We start from the raw sequence: 10,620 nt of genomic DNA, 5'->3' as shown, positions 1-10,620 counted from the left end.
GCTCTTCTTTGTCCCGAAATAAATTCCTGACTTGGAACATGGCCTTTGGGTTGTTCATGACGTGGCTCCTGCTTTCTCCAGCCTCACTAGCACGAAGTCCACTACACACACACACACACACACACACACACACACACACATGCCCTTGTCTCCACACTGACCAACCTCGAATGTACACATTCTCCCTGTGCCACACACAGCAGCAGATACATGGTGCTACTCATAGCATTAATACAAAATAATTGAGGTTTGTGGGAGAACATGGGAAGCCAGCTGAATGGAGCTACATGGAAAAGATGCAGTCCTGCTAGCCATAAAGTGTTTGACTCCAACCTCAAGCTCACTTATAATTGTAGATCATTGGCATGTGAAGGGACAGTTAGAGGTCATGATTACACCCTTCACTGTGGCCCAGAAAGGAAGAGTGGTGCCCTTATCTGCACATCAAGGCCAAATGTTCTGCAGTAATAACATTTCGTGTATGTGATCTTTTCATGAGACCTCAAGTTCCCCTATTGAGCCTCAGAAGAAGAAATAACTGTTTGGGTTTTCCCTCTACCAACTGACCACAAATGAGCTGAGGGCGAAAGGTAAAGGGTCCTTTGCTGATCTCTGTGAAACCCGAGGCAACATCATCTTTCCTGATTGTGGATTCTGTCTGGGGGCTCTAGGTGTGTGCTGGAAGGACAAGGGCCGACTCCCTGTTGTTCTCAGAGGAGAAGGAGAATCCATGGGCTGTTAAAATACAAAATCTGGAAAGAATGTATTGTTATGGACCAAGGTTTGGCTGGCTGTGGTGTGATCTTATGAGCCGGGATACATTTGGCCCCCAGTTCTCTGCCTCGGAGGTGGTGGAGGGGCATCTCTGGTGGCTCAGAAAGAACAAGGGAGCTTTAGAATTTTAGGGCTGAGTGTTAAAACCATTAACACACAAGGAAGTTAGAACTAAGTGTGAAGGTCATCAGATTGTGACAAAGCCAGCAAAAACAATCGAATGAATAAAGCTGTGTTGTAAATCCTTTGACCCAAGATGGATGGGAGGTAAGAGGTTGGGGGATGGTGTACGGGATTCGGCTTGTATGAAGGTCGAGTCTTCTTACTCCTACTTCCCAGGCCCAGAGAGTGAAAAATTACACCCAAGTCACCAAACCCTTCCCAAGCTCTTGGGGCCCAGATGCTTCAAGAAACCCATGATCCTTCTTCCCATTGGCCTAGCATAACCCCTGCAGGAGCAGGCCTCCCTCCCAGACCTCTTCAGACTATGGTGCCCAGGCCCCATAGTCTTCCCCTGGAACTTCCTCAGTCCTTGACTTTCTTCTCATTCCCACTCTCTTTCAGATTGAGACTCTTAGAAGTTGTGTGACCCTGAGCAAGTGGCTTGACATCTTGCAGTTGCATTTCTTGTCCTCTCATAGACTGAAAATATTTGCCACTAACAATGACAATGGCTACCAGTTATTGAGCAAGCTCCCATTGCCAGTTTCTGGCTGAGAATTTAACACAGTCTTCCTTGAAGCCGTACTATACCCCTATGACATATATTCTGTTATTTTCGTTTTACTAACTAGAAAACTGAGGCTCAGAAATGTAAAGCCATTTGCCTGAGGTCCCATAGCCAACGGTTGCTGGCTCAGGATTTGAACTGAAGTCACACTCCAGGCTCAAGGTTCACCAGTACTATTTCTGGTAAGGTTTCTCTTAGAAGCTCCTTTCCTCATAGGATGATCAGGAAAGGATTACTAAATATATTTTAAAGTTAAACACTATTACAAGTTCCTCATCCTGCAGAAAACTCCCCCCGCCCCCCAAAAAAACTGGATTGGGTGAAATGGACAGACAATATACAAAAGTAGAAAAACCAATAAGAACAAAATTTGCCACCTTAGTAATCAAAGAAATGCAAATTAAAATAACCATGTTTTGCTTTTTCTTAATCAAATTGGGACAGATTTTTTAAAAATAGCTACATTAAAAGCCTGCGGCATAATTTTTTAAATTTACTCTTAATTTGTTGCTATTATCTCCACATGATGGACTTTCCATCTTCAATTCAACACGGATTAAGCTTCGCATGATTTATTACGAAGAGTAATAAACATTTTATGATAACTGAAAAGGCAAATAAATGCAAAACAGTAAGAGTCTAAACGGAATGCAGGGTAGCCCCGCTATGCTTGTCATTCTGGTCCCGCGGCGCGGCTCGGCTGGGGACCCCCTGGGGTTCCGTGATGGGTGCGGACGGGTGGATGAGCCCCAGGCTGCCCGGAGTGGGACGCGCGGTAGGAACCACAACTCCCAGGCGCCCGCGCGCCTGTCTCGCTCCGATCACGTGACCGCGCGGCCCGAGTTGCGATCGCGACGGCGGCAGGACCAACTCCGAATCTGGAAACCGGAGTGAGCGGACCTGGCCCCGGCGCCCACCCAGAGCGCTCACCATGGAGGTGAGTCCGGGCGCCGCCGCGAGAAGTGGACGCTGGGTTGGCGGCCGGGGCGGGGCCCCTCGAGCAGCAGTCCCCGGCACCCCTAGGTGACCCCCGCCCCTGGCGGAGGGCTGGTGAGGGGGTGTGTTGGCATTGTCAACAGCGGGAACAGCGTTGAGGCGACACGAGAAAGAGAGTCGGCGGTGGCTCTGGGGTTTTCTTTTTATTTGTCCCTTTTGTTGGGTGCCAGTCCGGCTCAACGAGCAGGTATTGGGCGCCTGCGGTGGCGCAGCTGAGATTGGGAGCTGGGTGGGTGAAGACAGGCGAATCCGGGAGTTCCCCTGCCCTGGGCGTAGTTGCTTGGGGGTGATTCCGGGAAGGCTTCCATAAAGAGGGAAGCCCTGGTGCATGGGCGCTCACACACCTGGCACACACACACCCCGGGCGGGTTCCCTGTCTTGGCAAATTCGTGGTCTGATTCTTTTGGGAGAAAAAAACAGACCCATCTACTTTCCATCTTCCCCACACTTGGGTCAGAAATAGCGTTTCAGATACACTGTTTTTCTCGGTCGGGTTCATCCGGGCTGGTGATAATGACAGCTTGCAGGACCCTGGTCTTTGAAGAAATCATAATTTCCTTCATCCCATGAAGAATATCGTAGACTTAAGATACAGGAAGGCAATACAGGTCATTTAGTCAAACGCCCTCCCCCACCTCCTGTCGGCCTTCTAAAAGGGGAAATAGATGGGAAGGGCTTGTGAAAAGTTTCGCAGTCTCTGGCAGAACACCGACGTTCCGCTCCCCGCTAAACTCTTTGGTTTATAAACGAGGGAGCTTTTCTCAATTTGTAAGTAACACCAAATGAGAAAATAAAGAAGAAAACAGATATCAGGATTTCTCTCTTCTTCACCACAACCCCTCCCTACCCCGGGTGGGGCCCTGAATACCACACAGATAAAAGTTAAACTCAGCTGCTGGAGGCTGAGATTCATCCTAAATTAGAGCCCTGCCCCTTGCATATCTGACCACAGGGCCCTTTAATTGAACACTGCAGCCCCAGGTCAGTGTGCTTATGTGAATCACTCCAGTGAAAGACCAGAGTTAAGTGAGGCTTTGTCCCTCCTGGGTTCCTCGCTCCCCAGCGAGGCAAAACCAGACCCTCAACTTGGAACATACTGGAGTGTCCACCTTCCCCTGGCTATCTTCTGCTCCTCCTGTTTCAGAAGATGTCCTAGCCACCTCTCAGTCTGGGTTAGGTGTCTCAGAGGGCTTTGTCCCCAGCACCACCCCAGAGGCTTCCATTGTGCCTCCTTTTTCCTAACTATATACATCCTGTTGTGATGATCTGTTCACTTCCCTCTCCCCTAATAGACCTCTAGCTACATGAGGGCCAAGGACTTGTCTCACTCATCTCTGTATCTACACCCCTAGCACAACAGTAGTAAATGTTTGTTTGTTGAATTAATTTTACTGTTTTGTGAGTGTTCAGTCAGGTCTACTGCAAAAGCACTTTGGGGTACCCGAGAGAGCTGGCCTAGGCCCAAGGATAGAAGGAACCCAGCCTCCTCTCTGATTACTTGGGACATTCCAGTCATGCCAACCACCTGATCAAATGAACTCAGAGAAGGGGTAACAGTACTGCATCTCCTCCCACCCCCACCGCAGAGCTGGTGCCTGGGATTCCCCCTGAAGTTGAATGAGTGTAACTCCAGCGTAAATGGAGTTCCACAGAATTATTTGAACCTGTTTGTTTTTGCATATCTTTTGTGAACGTTTTGTCGTGTCAACAAATACTCTCTGAAATCTTAACGAGGGATGGATATCTCTGCATAGTAGGACTCAAAATGATAGTTACTTTATTTTTGCTACTATTTCAGCTTTTTACATTGAACAAGTACCACTTTCACATTAGGGGGATAAAAAGCTAGTTTATAAATTCTGATTTTTAAAAGACCTAGGTTTCCATTTTCTTCTTATGAGGTCTTGAACAAATCCCTTCCCCTCTTGGGACTCATTTTCACCTGGAAATGAGATAGGGGTAGAGAGGAGCCAGAGTTGGACCAGGTCAGTGTTTTTCACACTGAGTTTTAGCAGAGCTGGGACCTCTTTCCCTGCTATACTCAGAATCCTGTGTTTTATATAGCAGAGTTATAAGGAAGACTTTATTTGCCAGTGTTCCCTGGAAGAAATGTTGAAAACCAGGGAACCAAAAACTCTGAGAAAATGAATAAAATAGATCTTAAAAGTTCTCATCACAAGAAAAAGAAAATGTGTAACTGTGTATCACCAGTGATGAATGTTAATTAGACTTATTGTGGTGATTATTTCATGATATATACATACATCATTAAGTATACCTGAAACCAATATAATGTTATATGTCAATTATATTATCTCAAAAAAAAAAAAAGGATAATTCTAGCTCTGACATTTGAAGGTTCTAATAATTGGCCATTGTCTTAGAAGGCAAAGGTTTCCACTAGCTTATCCCAACTCAGCAAGGATCTCCTAACTTGGTTAGCACTGACAGTGTTTGCAGAGCTGATTCTGCTAGCCGAGGTCTTACCTGGTGTCTAGAGGGGAACTTCCCTTCCCTGAAAGGGTGAACTAACTGACTGATCCCTCTGGTTTTAATCTTGCCAAACATGGTCATTAAGCCTGGTGTGGCTATTTGTAATTGCCATCTAGTTCCCATCTCATAGCACAGGCAGTATAGTGTACTAGAATGCAATCAGGCTGGCATCCAACTAGACCCAGAGTTGAATCCCAGCTCTGTCAACTTAATAGCTTTGCAAACTTAAAGCAAATTACTTAACTTTTCTGAGTGTAGTTTACCCATTTTTCCTTCCTGTGTGATTGGCTTAATGGTCCCTGTCACACAGGAAACTTGTGAAATGTGTGAAAAACGCTTGATACCACCTCGAACTCAGGATGGACTAAGTGCTTTTTGAGAGAAGCATTTAGACAGGCACTGCATGTTCATTGCTTCTAACTTCATTCTTTCTATAGGGCTGTGAGCTCATTAAGTTATTAACCTTTCTCCATAATTTCGGACACAGAATTGGGCTCAACAAATGTTTAGTGAACAAGTGAATAATTGTGGAATACACATTGAAGACAATTGTCCCTGGGCCCCTCCATGACACACACCACTGGAAAAGAATGGCTGGGGCCCAGGGGTAAGAAGAGGCAGTTGTTCCTCAATCTAGTGCTTCCCCATTGGGTTTGAAGGGCATGGAGGCGACATCTCAGCATGACCTGAGAGCACTGTGACCTGGCTGGCCCAGTGAGAGTGGCCACCCCCCATACTTCACTTCCTCCTGGAGCAGGGTCAGCTCAATTACAGCTCTGCTGCCTACCCATTGTGGGACATTGAGCAAGTCCCTGCCCTGTCTGGCTTCATTTGGCCCTCATGACAACTAATGGCCCTTTCAGTACTTAAGTCCAGTGACCCCATTTTTCTGGGTCTTTAGAGGAAGCTGCTGGAGGGTGTTAGAGACCATAGCTTCCACTGCCCTAAGCCCCCTGTAACACAGATTTCCTTCTCTTTTAGATGCATTTCATCTTCTCAGATAAGGTGGTGCTGCTGTTTGATTTCTGGAGTGTCCACAGTCCTGCAGGTAAGAATCTGGAAGCCTTGTAGCTCCAGGCAGTGGGGACCCTGGGTTCGCTTTATTGGTATGTTCTGTTCTGCCCTTCAGATTGCAAAGGACTCCAGCATCTTACTGATCCTTGCAAAGGCCCAGAGAGAGGCTAGGGATGCAGCTTTTCCCTCTATTACAAGGGTTAGTAACTGAAGCCCACAGAAGGGAAGAGATTTGTCCAGGGTAACACAGTAAATAAGGAGTAGCTGTCAGAGCCAGAACTAGATCAAGGCCACCTGTTGCCTCCTAGCACCTCCTTCATCTAGAGTTCACTGTCCAGCATTAGCTCAGAAGCCCAGCGCAGCTGCTGTAGCCTTGAACTTGAAATAAGACACCGATTTTAAAGAGAAAGGTATTCCTTCGACTTGAAAAAGCAGAATTGGGCACTAATTCATGATGGACTCATGTTTCAACTTAAATAACTGCATCTCAAAAATACACTGGAAATACCCATCACTGCAGGTGCTGATCAAATAAATTATGGTCATCCCTATATTGGGTTACCATTCTGGTAATCTATTATGGAGTTAACCTAGTGGCTTAAAACAACAGCTGTCATTTTATAATTCTTTCTCAAGGTTCTGAGCTGACTGGGCTCAGCTAAGCAGTCCTCACTCAGAAGTCTCACATGCAGGTATAGTCAGTGGCTGGAACTGGAGTCATCTTGAAGAATTCCTCACTCTCATGTCTGCATGATTGATGCTAGTTATTAGCTAGGACCTCAGCGGGAGGTTGTTTGCTGAACACCTACATATGGTGTCTCCTGTGGCCTGGGCTTCCTGTGGAAGGGTGGCTGGGTTCCAAGAGTGATTAAGTATCCCAAGAGAACAAGTGGGAAGTGTATGGGATTTTTAAGACCTAGCCTTGGAAGTTACGGAGCATCACTTCCACCTTTATTGGCTGAGGCAGTCACAAAAGCTTTTTCAGGTTAAAGGGGAGAGAACAAGGACCTCACCACTTGATGGCAAGAATGTTGACATTGTAAGAGCATATAGGATGGGATATAGTGAGGTGGCCATATTTGGAAAATAAAATCTACACATACTGTAAAGCCAGAGAAATAAGGTAGATGTGTGAACTAAGGGGAACTCATATATGAGGTACAGTTGGATGACAACCTCAGATGCAGAAGAGTATGCACAGATAGGATGCTGTCACTCAGACAAATAAAGGCTTATATATACAGTGAGTATTCCTAGAGAGCTATACAGGGAATTGCTGACAGAGGCTGCTCTGGGGAAGGGAAGTGGGGTTTGAGAGGCTGGGCTGGAAAGAAGACTTACTTTCCACTGTATACCTTTTTGTACTGTTTGATTTGCACCATGTGCACACAATTGCCTATGGTTTTATATTTTAAAAACCCACTTCTTTTATAGATGATTTCTTTCTGGGAGCCCAATAAAATACTATATAACTGCACCATTTAGTATCCCTCTACTTATAAAACAAAAGTGGCAGTTGGCCATTAATTTTGCACAGCAGCTCGGGTAAGCGCTGAAAAATAACTTTTTTTTTCATTATTATAAAAGTAATACACAGTAGAAACTTTGGAAAATTGGGCAAGAAGAAAATAAATACCTCCTGTATCTGAATTTGCTTAATTATGACTCCTTTGCTATATCTCCTTCCTTTCAGACTTTTTTGTGTACATACACATAAACAGGACCTTGCTATACATGCTCTTTCCTTAAGAAGTCACGACAGAGATTTGTGCCACCTGCTGCTGGGGACTATAGTATATGGCTTCTGGCTTTTCCAGGCAGTTACTCTTCCTGATCTCAAAGCCACACTCCAGTCAGCCAACCCTGCCAGGAAAGGGCTGGGTGGGGAGACAGTGAAGATATGAGAGGCAGATGAAATGAATGAAGAGGGAATGGGTGAATATGCTGTTCTGCCACCTGTGCCACGTCCCAAGGGAAGGTGCTAGAAGGGGGCATTGCTTGCCTGGCCAGATCTCTGCAACACAGCTTCCTTTGACAGGTATGGCCCTTTCGGTGTTGGTGGTCCTCCTTCTGGCTGTGTTGTATGAAAGCCTCAAGTTTGGCAAAGCCAAGCTCCTCCACCAGGCTCTGGAGAGCATGCCCACCCTCACCAGCCAGCAGCTCATTGAAGAGACAGACCAGGATTCTTCAAGTTCAGAGTCACTCCCAGTCAGCAGCACCCGTCTCAGGTAACAGGCACAGGGTGTGGGGAATAGGCAGAGTTCTCACATTCATCCAGAGAGGTAGGCTAGGCTGAGAGGGCATTAACCCCACTTCACAGAAGGTTAACTGAAGCCCAGGGAAGGATCAGGACTTGCTAAAGTGCTTACAGTTAGTAAGTAGTGAGGTGAACTTGAGCTCAGGTCTCCTGCTGCCCAGGCCAGAGCCTGGCCTATGAACTGCCACTTGGGAAGCGGAGATCTTTACAACTCTGGTGCAGGCTTCAGTCTAGCAACAGAGGTGTCTACCCAACCCTCCCCTAAATCCCAGCAGGTCACTAAAGCTCCCCAACCCAGGATGGGATCTGCAGCCATCCCTACACAAATGGAAAGAATCGCTGTCAGCAGTGTATCCAACTTGGTTGGAGAGCAGCCCCTTCTCTTTTTTCCCTTCCCATTCTGGTAAAGCAGCCATTCGGGGTCCCAATTGTGCCCTCTTTCCAACTCTGTGTATAACCAGCCTGTCTGCTCCTCACATGGGTGTCTCAAATATTCACAACCACTCTGCGAGGGAAGTATTCTTATTCCTCTTTTACTGAAGAAATTTAAGTTCAGAGAGGTTAAGACATTTGTGCTAAGACACAGTAAGTAGCGGAATTAGAAACTAATCTGTCACCCAAGTCCATGTTCTTCCCATTGTAATACTGCCTCCCACAGTAGATTCAAATAAAAAAAAATCCGCTTAATGATTTTGTATTATCCTTTATCAGACACAGCTTACTATCATATGTTCTCATTTTGCCTAGGATGCCAGGAAGCTCAGAGCTAAATGTGGTGAAGTGGTTATTATCCTAAGCTCCTTGTACAAGTCCCTCTTCCCTATCAGTGGGTCTGATGTCTTTTAAAAAAGAAATCTCCTGGGTTAAGTAAACAGATTATAAATAAGCTGATTCTGAAACTCAGCTGTTGTTCTTATTTCCTGACACCAACTCGTAGCTTTCAGCTTGTTACCAACATTAACTTGCCTCTCTTTATCTAGGTGGTTTTCGTATCACTTTGGCCAGTCTCTAATCCATGTCGCTCAGGTGGTCATTGGCTACTTCATGATGTTGGCTGTAATGTCCTACAACACTTGGATTTTCCTCGGTGTGGTCCTGGGCTCGGCTGTGGGCTACTACCTAGCCTACCCACTTCTCAGCCTTGTTTAGCTCCTGTGGGCTGTACAGGCACTGAGGGCTAGAGGAAGCTGGGGTTCCTTCTTCCAGACATTGTACTTCCAGCCCCACAACTCCTTTTTCTTCTGATGGCTGTTCTTCACCTCACTACCAGCTCCTGGAAACTTTCAGCTGAAGCTAGCACTTGCTTCCTGGAGTTCAGACGCCATGGCAGCTACTTCTCAGACAGCCCACCCAGGCCCAGCCTTATGCTTTAGAAGGCCGCTGTGACCAGTGGGAGAATGGAGAGAACAGAATCTGGGGATAAGATTGCTGAGCCCATGACGACTTAACTGTGTGACTCAAAACTTCATTTCCAAAGATCTTCAAGACAGGGAGATGGGTTCTGAGTGAAGGGCACAGACTCTAGATACCCTTTGCTCTCCTGATTTTTGCTTATCTAGAGGAGCATCTTCCACTGGACTGCCTGACCTCTTCTCTCTTTGGGGGACAGAGACTACAATGGCTCCTTTTTCTCATTTTCTGCTTTTGGAACACATGCAGATTGCCTCTTCCATGGATCATGTTGACAAACAAACTAAGATTTTTTTCATTTTTTCCCACTGAACTCCTGGTTGGCAATTTTGCACATTAATAAGAAAAATTTTAATGAAATTAAAATTCATGATGGATGGCAGCCATCTACTGGGACCTGTTTCCCTTTTTGGGTGGAGAGGAAGTGACAGCAGATTAAAGGCAGAGAAGCAGGACTGTTATCCAGGCTCCTCTGAAGGAGTGAACTCCTCCCATCAGCCTGCAGGAGGAAGACAGTCTAATGGCTATAGGTGTCTAAGAGCTCTTTGTGGCCTTACTGCCTCCTTTTATCCGGATCCTTTTATGCAAAACAGAGAACTGCATTGAGTAATATTCAACACTTAATGTCCTCTATTTATTACTGCTCACTTATTGCAAACATAATTCATTCACTTAAAATACTGAGTATGCCATGGGGGACAGTGACTGAAGATGCAATAAACAGTCAAACCAAAGCATTACATTTGTAGAGTTAGACGAGACTCTCCAGATATTTGAACCTCTTCACTTTACAGAAAAAGAAACAAAAGACCCAGGGAGAAAAAAAACCACTGCTATGTATTGTAATCTCTGCGCTTAAGTACCTCATGTTCTAGATGAAAGATGGTCTTAAGCTTTGGGAATTAAAAAAGAAATATTTTAATAAATATATATTTTTAAACTGTGT

General features: G+C 45.7%; 1 protein-coding gene across 1 annotated transcript; it reads left to right on the top strand.

Moving 5' to 3' along the window:
* Positions 1-2,304: 2,304 nt before the first annotated feature.
* Positions 2,305-10,619, top strand: SLC31A2 (solute carrier family 31 member 2). The gene is made up of 4 exons (XM_039866891.1): positions 2,305-2,441; positions 5,975-6,041; positions 8,046-8,235; positions 9,245-10,619. Exons 1-4 carry the CDS (start codon positions 2,436-2,438, stop codon positions 9,411-9,413), a joined length of 432 nt encoding a protein of 143 aa, XP_039722825.1. The 5' UTR covers positions 2,305-2,435; the 3' UTR covers positions 9,414-10,619.
* The last annotated feature ends 1 nt before the right edge of the window (position 10,620 follows it).

This window comes from Pteropus medius, unplaced genomic scaffold (genome assembly GCF_902729225.1).
Source record: "Pteropus medius unplaced genomic scaffold, Ma_sr-lr_union100, whole genome shotgun sequence".
NCBI classification, from domain to species: domain Eukaryota; kingdom Metazoa; phylum Chordata; class Mammalia; order Chiroptera; family Pteropodidae; genus Pteropus; species Pteropus medius.
Note: the sequence above shows the minus strand (reverse complement) of the source record. Positions and strands in the feature narration are given on the sequence as shown.